Here is a 17,851-nt window from a genome sequence, read left to right on the forward strand (position 1 = left end):
TATCCTAAAACAAAGATGAGAAGCTAGAAAGGAGCAGGGAAGCTAGGTTAATGGAAACAGAACAAACAAAATAGAAATGACAGTGTTATGAAAAATGTAACCAATGCCATGGAACAGGTTGTATAAAAATTGTTAAACAGGAACCTAATCTGCTATGTAAACTTTCACCTAAAACACAATAAAGTATCTATTTTTAAAATACACAAAGGGATTATGTTAGTGCTGTGAACCTTGGAGAAACTATTTCAAGTAAGATGTACTTCTCCCCATCATCTCAGAGAATGACAGAGGCCTTTTGGTTTCCTCTTAAAATTCTTGTCAGTTTTTCTGTACTTACATTTGCATAATCATCAGAAGAATGTACAAACCAATAAAAGTTACTACCTGTAAGTGCCGAGGTGGGTGGGAATAGGGCTAGGAGCAAAACTTCTTGGTATGTATCATCTTCTATCATTTGATTTTTTAACTATGTAAAATGTATCTATTCAGAACATAAATTTAAAAAACTTTCTGGAAACCCACGGAAATAGTTTCTTAAATTTATTACAGTTATTTACCAGCAGCTCTCCTGGGATCACAGGGCTTTGGAAACTGGTTTTCTGTACTAGAAGTTAATCCTTTATATGTGCCATTTGTACCCTAATTAGCATTAAAGAAGGCCCCTGTGATTCACTGTACCATCTGCTGTATTTCAGCCTTTCATCCGCTGTAGTTTACAGTGCAGAGACCTAGTTGATGAAGCAAAGAAGTTTCATCTGAGGCCTGAACTTCGGAGTCAGATGCAGGGACCCAGGACAAGGGCTCGTCTAGGTAAGCTGGCATTTTGGCAGAATTGGAGTATTTTTCAGCTACTCCTTGGAGGTGGCTTAATGTAGTTGCAAAAAAATACTGTGTAAGAAGTGAAGAGACTGTTTCAAACCTGTTTTCAATCATTTCGTAATTGTGTCATCTCAGGCAAGTCGCTTTACCTCTCTGAGCTTTCTTTCGTATACACCAAGGATATCTTCCCTGTCTATTCCACATAACTATTTGGAGGATTAAGGAGCCCTGGGGACGCAATGGTTAAGCACTTGGCTGCTAACCAAAAGGTCGTCGGTTCGAACTCACCAGCCGCTTCGAGGGAGAAAGATGTGGCAGTCTGCTTCTGTAAAGACTACTGCCTTGGAAACCCTATGGGGCAGTTCTACTCTGTCCTGTAGGGTCGCTATGAATCAGATTCAACTTGAGGATACACAACAACAATAACAATTTGGAGGATCAAATGAGATAAAGTGTATGAAAGCAATTATAAATTGTCAAGTATTATGTAATACATTAGCATTTTATTGCAGTTCATTTACCGTCTGTGAATTAGAGATGATTTGGAATGCCATGTGTTAAGTGTTATGTTCTTACCCACCGTTCCCTTCCCCTCATGTGTTTTCTCCATTCTGGAATGAAAAGAGGAAGGAGAGGCAGCCCAGTATAGTGGAAAGTACAGGGGTTTTGGCAGTGATGTGCAGTAGTTGAGAGCCTGACCTCTGGAGCCAGACTGTGGGTGCAGATCCCAGTTTACCACTTACTAGGTATGTTAACTTTGGCAAGAAACTTAACCTCTCTGCACTTCAGTTCCTTACTTGTAAAATGAGGATCATAAATAGTACCTACTCTAAGGCCATTATGAAGACTAAATGAAGTAATTTATGTAAAAGACTTAGAACATTTCTTGGCACATAATAAGTGCTATATATGTTAGCTATTATTTTAACAAACAGATTAAAGTTCAAATCCCAGCCACTCCAGTGACTGGTTGTATGACCTTAGGCAAGATATCAGTTTATCTCAGCCTATGTTTTTACCTCTGAAATGAAGGTACCAATGTCTTATCTTACTGGGTTACTGGAAGGATTAAATGAGATAATGTATCTAAGATAATAAATACTCAGATGTTAGTTCACTTCCCATTTTCTAGCCTCCTTACTTTACTGTCCCAAGAGCCTAGATATAATGTGGAAAAGCATTTTGTAGGTTATAAATTACTCTGTTTTTGTGGGGTGGTATTTTGTTTTTACTGCTTCCTGTTCTTTTATTTGACTTTGGATTCATGCAGGCTAAGGTGTTAATTGATAATTAAGCTGTTCACTGATAGGTTTCAAGGAGCCCTGGTGACGCAGTGGTTAAAGCAATCAGCTGCTAACCAAAAGGTCAACAGTTGAACCCACCCGCCACTCTTCAGGAGAAAGATGTGGCAGTCTGCTTCCATAAAGATTTACAGCCTTGGAAACCCTATGGAGCAGTTCCATTCTGTCCTGTAGGGTCGCTATGAGTTGGAATTGACTTGATGGCAGTGGATTTGGTTTGGGTTGGATAGGTTTCAGTACAATAGTGATTTATCCTGTATGTTTTTTAATGGCCTAAGTACTACGTATTCAACTTAGAAATTTTAGAAATACAAATAAGGAAAAAGTAAATAAAAAATCACTCATACTTCCACCACCCAGAGATACCTGCATTTTTTTTTAAAAAGGGAACTCTTAGAGAAGGAATAGTAGATGGTACTATTCTTTTAGCTCCTACAGGATGACAAAATGTGCTCTGTATCTCATGCAGTATACAGAGATATATAATCAACACAAGATAGATTGAAGGGCTAAATGTGAAAAACTATGAAAATATTAGAAGAAATTATAGGAAAATATTTGTGTAGCTTCTGGGTGGGATCCTTTACCTAAGATATAAAAACCCAGAAGCCTTCTAGGGTACTTATATCTGTTTTTTTTTTTTTTTTTTATAAGTCATGGCAAAAGACATCACAAACTAAGGCACAACACATAAAATGGGAGAAAATATATTTGGTGTGTGTGACAAAAGGTTAATATTTTTAATAAAAAAAGAACCTATATAAATCAACAAGAAAAAGATAATACAAGATTGCAGAAGAAACGTATAGGCGGTAGATTGACAAAGAGACGTTCAGATAGTATACAGAGCAGAAAAGGAAAAGTTAAGTCATCCATAAAAATTTAAAAATATGTTTCACTAGCAGGTCTGGAAATAAAGATTAAAGCTTATTATAAAGTTTAAAATGTGCATGTCCTTTGTGTTCCACTTCTGGGAATCCATACTGTAGAAATAAACACCAGCATATAAGGATATGTGTGTAAGGATGTTTACTATAAGATGCTAGCATTGGCAGAAGAAAGGGGATGCCACGTGAATTCTGTCTGAAGGAATGAGTAGTTGACTTATTTATAATACAACTATACCATGGAATATTATGTAGCTAAAAGCATTGCGTCAGATAGCTGGGTAGACAGGCTACCGGCCTAAGTGGGAAAAGGGGAAAAAAAAACTCTTTTTAATTAAAACTTTTATTTGTATATGTGTTTATGTTTCTATGAGCATAAGCAAAAGTATGCAAGAATCTACACTAAACCTTTGACAAGGTTACCCTGTGGAGATGGGATTGCAGGGGAATATTAACTATTAACGTTTTACTTATATACCTCTGTGTTAATACCATAAGTGTGTGGTTACTTTTGTTTTTTAAAAAATTATAAAACATATGTTTAAATACGATGTGAGACAGTGACAGAGGGGAAAGAACCTGGCACTAAGGAGATAAGACGTTTTGGTTTCACTCCCAGCTATCACTATAGTAACTTGCTGTATGAATTTGGACAAGTCCTCTAATCTCCCTGGGTTAACACTTCATCTCTATGTTAAGTAAGTTAAGTTCAATCACTAAGGTTCTTTCTAATACAGAAGATACATACATATATATATATGTGTGTATATATATATATAATGGGTTTTTGGGTTTTTTTTTGTAGACCCAAAGGTGTCCTAGACAGTACATGATAGCACTCACTAATTGCCTTTTAAATTGAACTGAAGCCAATGAAAATTTTGGTGAATCAGCAAACCCAGAAAATTCTTTGGAGATACTCTTTTTGCATTTCTCTAAACAGGCAAATGAAAGACTTCTGGTTGCTCAAAGAACTTGCTTGTTGCCCTGACGTTGAGGGATCAGAATATGATTCTACATGCCTTCATAGTTTTGAAATTAGTTTTCAGAAGTTCTAGAAGGGAAATTCTGAAGCCGTCTCCAACTAGATTCTTAAAACTTGTTAGTGACTTAGAAGGCAGATTGCTGCCACCATCCTGTCCTCTACCCATCTGTATTCATAGAGATTGCTCAACCAGCTACCAGAATAATGACTCTTCTGTATACAGCATAAGGAATTTAAGCCTTGGTTTCAATAGCTAAGTAAAAATAGCATGCCAAATAAAGTTTGGGGATTTTTGTTTTAGTTATTAACCTTACCCGCTACTCTCTCACAGAAAATCTATGGAAATTGCATTCCTAATTTCTGACTGTTTCCTTTTCTGAGCTACAGATCAATGCAAATGAAAATGTAGGTCTCTGAACTCTGTTACTTCAGCAGTACTGCTATCTATCTTCCCTATTCCTCTAGTAGCACACCACAGCATGTACTCACCCCTCCCCCACCAAAAAAATAATGACCATAGCACTGCCAAGATGCCTCTGCTTTAGTAATGTACTTTTTCACTCTGTTCTTGCCAGATTTTTTTTGGACACACTTTCCTCATCATAAAGATTAAAATCTAACTTAACAATTACGCCATTTATTGGCAAAGAAGGAAGAGGCTTCCTTTTGGCCAACCCTTTCATTAGCTCTTAGTTTTAAACATCAGATTGTTGGAGTAGTGGTCTTCAGCCTAGGAGACCTAGGGCCCAAAGATGTTAAACTCTTAGGCATTCTTCCAGGGGAGAAAGACTTTCTAGGCACAAAGGAAAAGATCAGTGTATTTGACTAAATAAAAAATTTTATCTTTCCTACCTCAAAGAATTGGTACAAAATTATAAGGCCAGGTAGGAGAATAGATTTGCTATAACCACAGCAAAGCGTGAAAATAGTTTATATGTAAAGAGCTCATAAAAATGTGTAACAGAAAATCTATGTATTTAGTAGCCATTGAACTTCCTCTTTTGTGAACTGTATGTTCATATCTTTACACTAAAGCACTCAGTTTACAGAAGAGGAAGTACAATGACTACTAAATGTAAGGGGAAAAGATTTATCTTACCAGTAATTCGTAATACAATCTTATAGGAATTAAAATAATAAATACAACCTTTTGTCTACCACATTATCAAAGATTAAAAGACAATATCTAGTGCTAAAGAGAAACAGACTGAATTGGACACTTTTATATCAAAGTATTGGTGGGAGTATAAATTGTACAACCTCAGAATGTAACTCTAATATTATATATCAGAAGATTTTTTAAAACTTCATGTTCACTCCAGGAATCTCCTCATTTCTATATTAAGAAAATAACCAGGAACATGTATATGAGACTAATAATGGGCACACCAGCCCAAAAGCAAACATGGGAAGGCAGGAAGGGACAAGAAAACTGGACAAATGGAAACAGGGAACCTGGTGTGGAAAAGGGAACAGTGTTGACATGTCACAGGATTGGCAACCAATGTCACAAAACAATTTGTATTAACTGTTTAATGAGAAACTAATTTGCTCTGTGTACTTTCACCTAGATCACAATTAAAAATAATAATACTAACCAGGAAAAGTTTCATATTCAAGAATATTTATCACAGGATGATTTGTGATTGTTTATAACCTAAAATTGTGAACTACTGAAATGCCTAAAAATATTATAGAAGCATGTAGTAAAACATTTAGCTAATGCTGTGGGAGAATGAAATAAAAATAGCAGGATACAATACTGTGTGGTCCTATTTATGTTTATATATATTTAGAAACAAGGCTGGAAGAAAATACTACATTTTGCTGTGTCTTTAGCTTGTGGAATTATGGTTAAATTTTAAGAAAATCATTTTTATGCTAGAGAAAGCTACATGGGCTAAACAAAGATATCAAACTTGACTAAAATTGTATCCATTCAGTGTGAAAATACTGGTGCTCTCATATTTATCAAAAGCTCTGTTGGTTGTTACCAACAATAATGGGAGACTTAATTACTTAAACTCAACTTGGTAGACAGTCTTTCAAAACATAGGATCTATCGGGAAAATAATAATAGAGAATCCTTTATGACGAAGTTTGGGAACCAGTGGCCTAGAGCCCCAGCTGCTACAGTCATAAAATCCCAGAGTGGCTCACACATCTCGGTCCAGGTTCTGCTCTGGGCGTATTGTTACCAGAATGTTTGCTAAGAAACTTTGAACCAACAGGAAGTACTGTCAGCACTCTGAGTTTTGTAGCATGATCTAAATACCTCCTATCTGCGTCTATGCCCCTACCCTTCAAGAACTGCCTAAATGCAATTGTATTATAAAGGAAAAAGGTGTTTTTTTTTTTTTTCCCCTAGTTTATTTTCTGGGAACTGTTGTTGTTGTTAGATGCTGTTGAGTTGGTTCCGACTCATAGTGACCCTGTGTACCACGGAACGAAACACTGCCCGGCTCTGCACCATCCTCACAATCGTTGCTATGTTTGAGCCCATTGTTGCAGCCGCTGTGTCAGTCCATCTCATTGGGGTCTTCTTCTTTTTCACTGAACCTCTACTTTACCACACCTGATGTCCTTCTGCAGGAAATATCCTTTGATAATATGTCCAAAGTACGTGACACAAGTCTCACCATCCTTCTAAGGAGCGTTCTGGCTGTACTTCTTCCGAGACAGATTTGCTCATTCTTCTGGCAGTCCATGGTAGACTCAGTATTCTTCACCAACACCATAATTCAAAGGCATTAATTCTTCTTCAGTCTTCTTTATTCATTGTCCAGTTTTTGCATGCATAGGAGGCAATTGAAAATACTGTGGCTTGGGTCAGGTGCACCTTAGTCCTCAAAGTGATATCTTTGTTTTTTAACTCTTTAAAGAGATCTTTTGCAGCAATGCAATACATCATTTGGTTTCTTGACTGTTGCTTCCATGGGCGTTGATTGTGGATCCAAGTAAATCTTTGACAACTTCAGTATTTTCTACAAGTTCAGCTTGAAACTGAAGAAAATTAAAACAAGTCCACGAGAGCCAAAGTATGACTTTGAGTATATCCCACCTAAATTTAGAGACCATCTCAAGAATAGATTTGACGCATTGAACATTAATGACTAAAGACCAGATGAGTTGTGGAATGACATCAAGGACATCATATGTGAAGAAAGCAAAAGATCATTAAAAAGATGGAAAAGAGAAAAGACCAAGATGGACGTCAGAAGAGACTCAGAAAGTTGCTCTTGAACCTACAGCAGCTAAAGTGAATGGAAGAAATGATGAAGTAAATGAGCTGAGTAGAAGATTTCAAAGGGCAGCTCAAGAAGATAAAGTATTATAATGAAATGTGAAAAACCTGGAGTTAGAAAACCAAAAGGGAGGAACACACTAGGCATTTCTTAAGCTGAAAGAGCTGAAGAAAAAATTCAAGCCTTGAGTTGAGATGTTGAAGAATTCTATGGGCAAAATATCGAAGGAAGCATCAAAAAAAAATGGGAGGAATACAGAGTCACCATAGCAGAAAGGCTTGGTTGATGTTTGTCTTAGTCATCTAGTGCTGTTCTAACAGAAATACCACAAGTGGATGGCTTTAACAAAGAGAATTTTTTTTTTTTTTCTCATGATCTGGTAGGCTAGAAGTCCAAATTCAGGGCATCAGCTCCAAAGGAAGCGTTTCTCTCTCTCTTGGCTCTGGAGGAAGGTCCCTGCCATCAATCTTCCCCTGGGCTAGGAGCTTCTCTGCACAGGAACCCCGAGTCCAGAGCACACACTCTGTTCCTGGTGCTGCATTTTTGGTGGTAGGAGGTCCCCAACTCTCTGCTTGCTTCCTTTTCCTTTTATCTCTTGTAAGATAAAAGGTGGTGCAGGCCACACCCCAGGGAAACTCCCTTTACATTGGATCAGGAGTGTGATCTGAGCAAGTGTGTTACATCCCACCCCAATCCTCTTTAACCATAAGCAGAGATGATGATGTATAACACATAGGAAAATCACAAAATGGAGGACAACCACACGGTACTGGAATCATGGCCTAAACAAGTTGACACATACTTTGGGGGGACACAATTCAATCCATGACACGCTACCCTTTGGCCCCCAAAAACTCATGTCCTTGCTACACATAAGACACACTCACCCCATCGTATCATAGCAAAAGTCTTAAATCGACTCCAAGTCCAAAATCTAAAAACTCCTCTTTGTCTGTGAAGTCTAGAACACAAGTTAATCTGCTTCTGAAGTACAAAGGCAGAACGGGCACAAGCTAGGCATTTCCGTTATAAATGGGAGAAATTGCAGGGAAAGAAGGGATAACAGGCACCAAAAAAGTCAGCAGAACACATTAGCCCTCAAAAAAAAAAAAAAAAACCGCATAGCTGTTGAGTCGATTCTGACTCATAGCAACCCTGTAGGACAGAGTAGAACTGCCCCATAGAGTTTCCAAGGAGCACCTAGGTGGGTTTGAACTGCTGACCTTTTGGTTAGCAGCCGTGGCTCTTTACCACTACACCAACAGGATTAGTCCTTAAGACTTTGAAAATAATCCTCTGTTCTCTGGTACCGTTTACACAGTAGCCCTGCCTTCCGGACTCTAGGTATTGACCATGTTCTCCAGATTCTGAGTGGAGGCTCCTCAGCCCTGGGCTTCAGTTTCGCCCTCCAGGGCCACTGGGATGGTAACTCTGCTCCCTTGGCTTTAGGTACAGCATTCTCCTAGACCACCTGTATGGTGACTCCATCCATAGAAACACCAGAAGCCATGGGTCCACCCTTTGAAACCCCAGAGGTCGTGGCCATACCTTTTGAGACTGAGGCAGCTCAGCTTCCTGTATTCCTTGACCTCTGGGTCCCTGGGCCTCACGCTGCATCTGCCCTGTGGGAGCAAGTGTTCCAAGCTCTGTAGCTCCACCAATAAGTGCCTGGAGGCACCCCACTCTGTCAGGAAGCTTCCTGCGCACAGGCACTCAGGTCTGTCGCTCCATGGGTCAGCTCCAGCACTGTCTGGTGTTGGTCTCCTGGTTCTGCTGCTGCCAGTCCTCTGCTGCTGTTTCTCACCATCTGTGCCTTCTCCAGCGTTAGCAGTTCTCACTTTCTTCAGAGTCTTCTATCCATTCACAGTGTCAAAACTGTTTCCACGTTTTAGGTATCTGTTAGAGCAGTGCCCCACTCTGTCAGTACCAAAATCTGTCTTAGTCATCTAGTGCTGTTCTAACAGAAGTACCACAAGTGGATGGCTTTAACACAGAGAAATTTGTTTTCTCACAGTCTAGTAGGCTAGAAGTCCAAATTCAAGGCATCAGTTCCAGGGGAAGGCTTTCTCTCTCTGTTGGCTCTGGAAGAAGGTCCTTGTCACCAGTCTTCCCCTGGACTTGGAGCTTGTCTGCACAGGAACCCCAAGTCCAAAGCACATGCTCTGCTCCTGGCACTGCTTTCTTGGTGATATGACGTCCCCAACTCTCTGCTTGCTTCCCTTTTATCTCTTTTAAGATAAAAGGTGGTACAGGCCACACCACAGGGAAACTCTACATTGGATCAGAGATGTGACCTGACCAAGCATGTTACATCCTGCCCTAATCCTCTTTAACCCCAGGCAGAGATTATATGATTTATAACATACAAAAAAATCACAAAATGGAGGACAGCCACACAGTACTGGAATCATGGCCTAACCAGGTCGACACGTATTTTGGGGGGACACGATTCAATCCATGACAGTGTTCAACGATTTCAGGAGGCGGCATATGATCAAGAACCGAGGTCTGAAGAAGTCCAAACTGCACTGAAGGCATTGGTGAAAAACAAGGCTCCAGGAATTGACAGAATACCAATTGAGATATTTCAACAAAGATGCAGTGCTGGAGGTACTCACTCCATGCCAAGAAATTTGGAAGACAGCTACCAGGCCAACTAACTGGAACAGATCCATATTTATGCCCATTCCAAAGAAAGGTGGTCCAACAGAATGTGGAGGTTATCAAACAATATCATCAGTATCACACATGAGTAAAATTTTGCTCAAGATCATTCAAAAGCGGTTGCAGCAGTACATAGACTGGGAACTGCCAAAAATTCAAGCTGGATTCAGGAGAGGACGTAGAATGAGGTATATCATTGCTGATGTCAGATGGATCTTGGCTAAAAGCAGAGAATACCAGAAATATGTTTACCTGTGTTATATTGTGGATCATAACAAATTATGGATAACATTATGAAGAATGGGAATTCCAGAACACTTAATTGTGCTCATGAAGAACCTGTACATAGACCAAGAGGCAGTCGTTCGGCCAGAACAAGAGGATACGTGTGGCTTAAAGTCAGGAAAGATGTGTGTCAGGGTTGTGTCCTTTCACCGTACTTAATCTGTATGCAGAGGGAATTACATAGATCAACAGAAATTACAGCCGAAAATTGTTGTGGAGTATTGTCATTCTCTGACTCATACAGATATCATCCACTAGCATACTCTTCTACAAGGGGATATATGTATTTGGATAGAAGAATTGCTTTACCTTCTCTGTTCAAGTCAGAGGGATAGAATAGGCGGGGTAAGAAGAGGTGAACAGGGAAATAGTGCTCCAAAGGAAGAAACAAATAACTTTTGGCCCTGGCCTCTCCCAGCATGAAAGAATTTTATGTACATATAAACTTATTCTAATATGAAAGGGTCCTTTGTTCAAATGCTTTGATTTTCTAAGAAGCTGACTGCTGAGACCTACTTTCTGGCTCACTTGGGAGAAGGGTCCATTTACCTTATTGGTCAAGTGTAGGAGACAGCTGCTGTCTTAGAAGATGAGATTCAACTCCACAGTTTATAAACTGTGTGTGTGTGTGTGTGTGTGTTAAGAAAATTTCAAACACACATAAAAAAAACTAACATATGTAGTGTTCCCCCATACCCATCACTCACTTTCAACAATTTTTTGACACATGACCTATTTTGTTTCGTCTACTTTGAAACAAATGCTGGACACGATATAATCTCATCTATATATAATTTAGGGAAACCCTGGTGGCATAGTGGTTAAGGGTTCAGCTGCTAACCACAAGGTCAGCAGTTAAAATCCACCAGGCACTCCTTGGAAACTGTATGGGGCAGTTCCACTCTGTCCTATGGGGTTGCTATGAGTCGGAATCGACTCAGCAGCAACAGGTTTGGTTTTTGGTTTATATATAATTACACATATTCAAAATACCATTATCACATTAAAAAAAAAACTAATTCCTTATTATCTTCAGATATCAAGCACATGTTCACATTTCACCAATTTTCTCATAATTTTTATCATTTGTTTTTGAACACTTAGGTTGTTCGAATCAGGATCCAGACAAGGTCTACACATTGCATTGGGTTTACATCTCTCCCTGGTTTCTTTTAATCTATAAGTTTCACCACCTGCTTTGGTTTTTCCTTGCAATTTATTTATCGAAAAAATTAGGTTGTTTGACCAGTAGAATTTCCCACATTCTGAGTTTTGCTTCTTGCATCCCTGTAGTGTCACTTAACATGTTTATCTGTCCCTTATATTTCCTTTAAACTGGTAGTTAAACTAGAGGTTTGATGAAATTCAGTTCAGTATTTTGGAAAGAATACTTCCTAGGCGGTAGTGGTGTACTTATTATATCACATCGCACAATATCTGATTGTTCATCCATTATAAAGTAGTATACCAGCTTTCCACCTATTGATTTTAGCAGCCGTTGATGCTAATTGTCAGATCCATTACTTCATTAGTGATGTATTTCTTGTCAGCTTGAAGTTGCTGTATTATTTCAAGTCCAAGTTAGTTATAAGATCACCTTAGGCTTCTAAATGCCCTCCTAAAGATTGAATTGTCTAACATGCTCCACCTAACCATTCTCTTTTTTCGAATATACTATGAACTGTCAGAAGAAGGAACAAATCTGTCTTGGAAGAAGTACAGCCAGAATGCTCTTTAAGCAAGGATGGTGAGACTTCGTCTCCCATACTTTGGACATGTTATCAGGAGGGACCAGTCCCTGGAGAACATCATACTTGGTAAAGTAGAAGGTCAGCGAAAAAGAGAAAGACCCTCAATGAGATGGATTGACACAGTGGCTGCAACAGTGAGCTCAAGCATAACAATGATAGCGAGGATGACGCATGACCAGGCGGTGTTGTGTTCTGTAGTACACAGGGTTGCTATGAGTCAGAACCAACTAGACACCACCTAACAACAACAACAACAACCGTTTTCTGCATTGGTTCTGGTAGACTAGATGCACAAGGATTTCTTCAATGGAGAGACATGGTAGGGAATATTTTATTAGAACAAGGTCTTGGAGAAAAGACAAGAGGATCTAAAGGCTGTCAAAATAGCTTGGGTAAATGATAGAGAAAAAGACTCTTTTAAAGCCAAATCTATGGTCAGTTGGCAGTTTTGATGAATTGGCAAGGAATATGGTCATATACATACATAGTTGGCTAAATTGGAAAAGTAAAAGTTCATGGAGAAGAGATTTTAAAAAATCTATCATTTGGTTCCTAAGCTTCAACTCTCAACTTTTTAGAGACAAGGTTAGGAGATGTTCTTTTTCTCCCAATTTGAGTTTTCCAGGCTGAGAGGGGAGGGAGCTTTTTAGTCTCCCACGTGCACTTAGGACCTCAGTTAGTATGTCAGCCAAAGCTATGCAGATGGTTGAGATGGTTTAGTGGTATGTTCTGTTTGCCTTCTGGGGTCTTAATGTGGTCCAGAAATTTAAATTTTAGAGTCAAGTCCTCAAGAAGAAATAATTTCCTATTAAGCAGCCTTACAATGTATCTCCTATTCCAGATCGCTTCTCTGGGCCACATCAAACAAGATACCCTAGAACTGTTCTACTTATACTTCCTTGTGAGTAGCTACGCAGCCAGCGATGGTGAGGTAACCTGTCTTTTTCTCCCTTTGTCCTTAGGAGCCAATGAAGTGCTCCTGGTGGTCGGGGGCTTTGGAAGCCAGCAGTCTCCCATCGATGTGGTAGAGAAATATGACCCCAAGACTCAGGAGTGGAGCTTTTTGCCAGTAAGTATGGTAGAACCAGCTGTGGGCAGAGAGCTTAAATGTCCTCATTCCCTGACTCTAGGTCATAGCTAATCCAGTCCTAAGACTAGAAAAACCTAGTAACAGTGTTCTTTACAACAGTGTCTTGCACACAGTGGGTATGTACTAAACAGTTGTTGACTAAAGATTAGACTTCGGAAAGTGATTGGCCCTGTGTCAAATGAAACTCAGCTGGCCACAACTATTTTGGCATCTGTATAATTCCCAACATGCTTCACTGGTCATACTGTGTTAAACTGAAGTCAGTGTTAAATTGAAGTAGTGTTCAGTTGAACTCAGAAGTTTGTGGTCTTTCTGTTTCGATACATCCTTATTTCAGTGCTTAATGAACAATAATCATTATTCTCAGAAAACATAGACATCTTTTTGCTCAGTTCTCTTACCTTTAGGGTCTTAGAATCCTAGCCCTTTGATTAGCAATGCTGGAATAGTTTCCACTCATGGAAGGATATCAGTCTGTTAGCCCAGTGCCCTATGGAGTAGAAAGGAGGCAGATACTAAATGATGGAAGGACATTACATTCTTTGAAAACTTTGGAAGGAGGTAAATGTGTAGAAGATTGCATCTTTAAGAACACCACAACAAGCAAGAAAGTATTCATTCGGTAGGCAGACAGCCAGAAGCCACTTGAGGATCAACCACTGTCTAAAGGATGGCTCATGGTGACAGGTGAAGAAACAAAGAGGTCTGTGGGTAAAAACAGGATGTATAGCAAAAGGTAACGCCCAAAGAGTTATCTGACTTAAATGCTGTGTACCTTTTTTCTCCAAAATCCATAGAGCATCACACGTAAGAGACGTTATGTGGCCTCGGTCTCCCTACATGACCGGATCTACGTAATTGGTGGCTATGATGGCCGTTCCCGCCTCAGTTCAGTGGAATGTCTAGACTACACAGCAGATGAGGATGGGGTCTGGTATTCTGTGGCTCCTATGAATGTCCGACGAGGCCTTGCTGGAGCCACCACCCTGGGAGGTAGGCTTGATGTGCAGGGTGATGTTTTCATTTCCCTGTGGATGGATCAGGCTTCATATCTCTCCTGTTGTCTGGAAGAAGCATGAAACAGAGGAAGACTGGTAGGGTCAAATACTCCTTTTTGCTTTGGGAAATATTAATGCTACCAAAGCTATTCAGTCTTCATGGTTGTTTCAGCACTCACTACTAAGCTGCAAATTCCTACGTGCTGGGTGGGAAACTGGTGGTAGTTGTATTTTTACAGACTCCATCTAGACTTCAAATGCTTTTGAGGATTCCATCTTGTCCCATTCTTTTTAGACTTAATTGGTTTATCCCATAAAAAACACTTTGAATTTTGCTACCAGACATTTGAAAGACCTGTGAAGAATTTGTAGATAAGAGAATTATTAGAAATCTCTCAAACTCTAATAGTCTAATTTGTTCATCCTGGGCAGATATGATCTATGTCTCTGGAGGCTTTGATGGAAGCAGGCGTCATACCAGTATGGAGCGATATGACCCAAACATTGATCAGTGGAGCATGCTGGGAGATATGCAGACAGCCCGGGAAGGCGCCGGACTGGTGGTGGCCAGTGGGGTGATCTACTGTCTTGGTATTCAGCCTGGGATACAGGGATAGGAAAGAACTCAGTGGGTAGCAGACACTGTATGGGAATCCCTTTTTACCAGAATTAGGTTCGTAGACTTCCTTCAACTAAAACCATGGCCTAGCTCAATATGTTTTCTGTTAATGAGGGTTATCTATTTTTTGTAAACAGAAAATAGAGTACTGTCAGTTTCTCCTCAGGTTAATGGAACTGCTGTGGGAGACCTGAAACCAAAGAAATTAGTAGAAGCACTCAGACAAAGGCAGACTGGGAGTGGACACGGGAATTTACCGTTCTCTGTGGAATGATGTCTACTTTGTGTTTCAGGAGGATATGATGGCTTGAATATCTTAAATTCAGTTGAGAAATATGATCCCCATACAGGACACTGGACTAATGTTACACCGATGGCCATCAAGCGCTCTGGTAAGACAGCCAGACTTAGGAGGGGTCAAAACACAGTGCTTTCAGATCTTGCCATACTCAGTAATGGTTCATTCACAGCACAGCGTATCAGTAAGTCAGAGTTAAATTTCCCACTTCACAGTAGACAATGTAAAACATTAGGCAAATTCCATTCTCCTCTTTACCTCTGTTTTTTCTGAGTATTAGTGAGGATGAAGACAGCTTAAACTTTCAATTAGATTATAAATTTGAGGGAAAAATCCTTCTTGTTTTATTCATTTTTTTTATGTCCATGTTCTTCCTTACATTCTGCAATATCTAATACAATTTAGTGCATGTAGTGCATATTAAGTAAATGTTTGTTGAATAAAATCTTTAATGCATAGGTAGCTATTTACCTTCACTAAAAAACTCTTGAAGTGGAGGAGGCAGAAATGGAAGAGAAGGCACTGTGCTGTTCTAGCTCTCCATAGGTTAAAATTGCTGCAAAACGAGTCACATAGTCCTTTCCTTCCTGCCACTTTTATTGCCTTTTTTTTTTTTTAACTCTCTTCTTTTCTCCTAATGAAGAGGAATTGAGCTCTGAATTAATGAAGGTGAAGAAAAGAACCACTTCAATCTTTCTTTGCTTGTTTCACGTCCTAGCCAAAGGACTTACAGATGGGACAGCCTGTGCTGGACTAGATACTCTAGATCTGCCTGGCCCCAGTTCACATCCCTCAGTTACCCTAGAATTGGACTAGCCATCAGGGACCATGTTTTATTTCTGGGCTTCAGATCCTAGGCTTAGTATCATTCATTTGCCATCCCCTCTTTTTCCCCAGGTGCAGGGGTAGCTCTGCTGAATGACCATATTTATGTGGTGGGGGGATTTGATGGTACAGCCCACCTTTCTTCTGTTGAAGCATACAACATTCGCACTGATTCCTGGACTACTGTCACTAGTATGACCACCCCACGATGCTATGTAGGGGCCACAGTGCTTCGGGGGAGACTCTATGCAATTGCAGGGTAAGGATTTAGAACCCAGGCTAGTGTCATCATTTTTTGGGGCAAGAGTCTGTGTGATCCAATCCTCATTTTTGGTTGGAGATTGAGCTTGGGTGGGGGAGACATCTCCAGTGGCAACCTGGATGAAGGACTTACGTGCAAAAAAATCAAAAGCTTAATTTCTTCTTTTGTTTCTTTTCCACTCAGATATGATGGGAATTCCCTGCTGAGTAGCATTGAATGCTATGACCCTATCATTGACAGCTGGGAAGTCATAACATCCATGGGAACCCAGCGGTGTGATGCTGGCGTGTGCGTTCTCCGAGAGAAGTGACCATTGCTGGAGCATCAGCCAGAGCTAGTGGCCAGTCCAAAGGACTGTTCGCGGTAGAATCAAGGATCCTTTCCAGAATGTCTGTTTCTCACAGGGTGATTATAGGCACCAGTATGGTGATGATTGTACTTATTTGATACACACTCCTCCTGAGGATGTTAGTTGTCCCTGAGAAGGGTGGGTAACAGACACTCCAGGAAAGAGAATGCACATTGAATGGAGGTGGAAGTCCAGGATCATCTCTCCTCTGTGGTCTGGGGAGCACTTTCTCTTGTCATGTGCTTAGGAGAATATATATATATATGTGTGTATGTTGTGCCTCATGTATTGCAGAGAACTAAGGTAAGTATGGCTTACTAGGTGTGTGCATCCAGCCTAGATGATTGGAAGGATACCAACTTGAGTAAGCTTGGTACACTCCAAGTCTTTTTTTTTTTCCCCCGGGAACAAATATCTTTTTTAGTCTACAGTTAGCTAGGGGTAACACAGTTCCATTCTGGAGGGGAAGAAAGGGGGAGGTCCTATCAAAACTTTGGGTATCATGAGGAGAGATTCATCTGACACGCCTTCAGGGGGACAGGGTTGGTATCTGAGGTTAGAGTAAGTGAAGTGGAACACCACTGACGTGTCACCTGGGAGACTGAGAAGGGTGTATTATTTGAAGGATCTTTTAATTTCCCAAGGTCTTTCCAAAGTAGGGTGTTACACATCTTGGCACTGGAGACCATGGGAAAGAATAACAGAGTGAGCAGATGTTGGGATGAGAGAAGATGGTATAATATGAGAGTTCAGTACGCCTGGGGAGAAACTAAAAGTACCTGTGATTTTACAATCGTCTTAATCCCGGCCAGGCTTTGCTAGCTGTGGCAAGGTTTGCCTTGAATGGGTGAGAGACCATTCTTCTTTGTTGCATCAAATACTACTACACTATTACACTTCCAGACTATTTATTTTGGGATGGGGTCGTGGTGGCAGCAGCCTAGTAGTTCAGCTACCTGACTACTGCCCTGTTCTCTGACGGGCGCACTTCTGACAAGGAGTGGTTTTTACTGCTGTGTTTGGTACACTTAGTCCTTTTCCTCCTGTAAGGTTCCCTTACCTGTCCTTAGGGAGGATTTTATTCATGCCGGTACAATCAGTTATTATCCCAGAGTAATCAGGGAGAACCAAAACTCTTTTCTTACTTCCAGTACCTCTGCTGTCACCATTTCTAAGACACCATTCAAGGCTCCTGTGTGTTGTGGAATGAAATTTTTGCTTTATGGGTATTGGGCTTGTGGGATAATAACCTAAACAAGGATGCACTTTCCCTTGCTCAGAAATGCCATTTTTCCCCTTTCTCTGAGTTGTGCTGACCCACAGAGTTAATTTCCTTTATATTTTTTTAAGAAAATATTAAAAATACCTGTCTGAAAAGTCTAGGAGAGTTTGTGACTAACCAGCACTGCCTTCAGCAGACGTTTGAGGGAGTGGGGTGGGGGGGAGCAGATAGGGATCAGCTGTAGGTCCCAT

General features: G+C 40.2%; 1 protein-coding gene across 1 annotated transcript in view; it reads left to right on the plus strand.

Annotated features, from left to right (window-relative positions):
- KLHL12 (kelch like family member 12) overlaps positions 1 to 17,765 on the plus strand; it is a 33,077-nt gene extending 15,312 nt beyond the window's left edge. Inside the window, exons 6-12 of the mRNA XM_003410233.4 lie at positions 696 to 810; positions 12,900 to 13,006; positions 13,825 to 14,020; positions 14,458 to 14,616; positions 14,938 to 15,036; positions 15,840 to 16,026; positions 16,213 to 17,765. Coding sequence (XP_003410281.1) covers positions 696 to 810; positions 12,900 to 13,006; positions 13,825 to 14,020; positions 14,458 to 14,616; positions 14,938 to 15,036; positions 15,840 to 16,026; positions 16,213 to 16,339 — 990 coding nt within the window. The 3' untranslated portion in view covers positions 16,340 to 17,765. The remainder of the gene's footprint in view (positions 1 to 695; positions 811 to 12,899; positions 13,007 to 13,824; positions 14,021 to 14,457; positions 14,617 to 14,937; positions 15,037 to 15,839; positions 16,027 to 16,212) is intronic.
- Positions 17,766 to 17,851: the final 86 nt, after the last annotated feature.

This window comes from Loxodonta africana, chromosome 20 (genome assembly GCF_030014295.1).
Source record: "Loxodonta africana isolate mLoxAfr1 chromosome 20, mLoxAfr1.hap2, whole genome shotgun sequence".
Taxonomy (NCBI): Eukaryota; Metazoa; Chordata; class Mammalia; order Proboscidea; family Elephantidae; genus Loxodonta; species Loxodonta africana.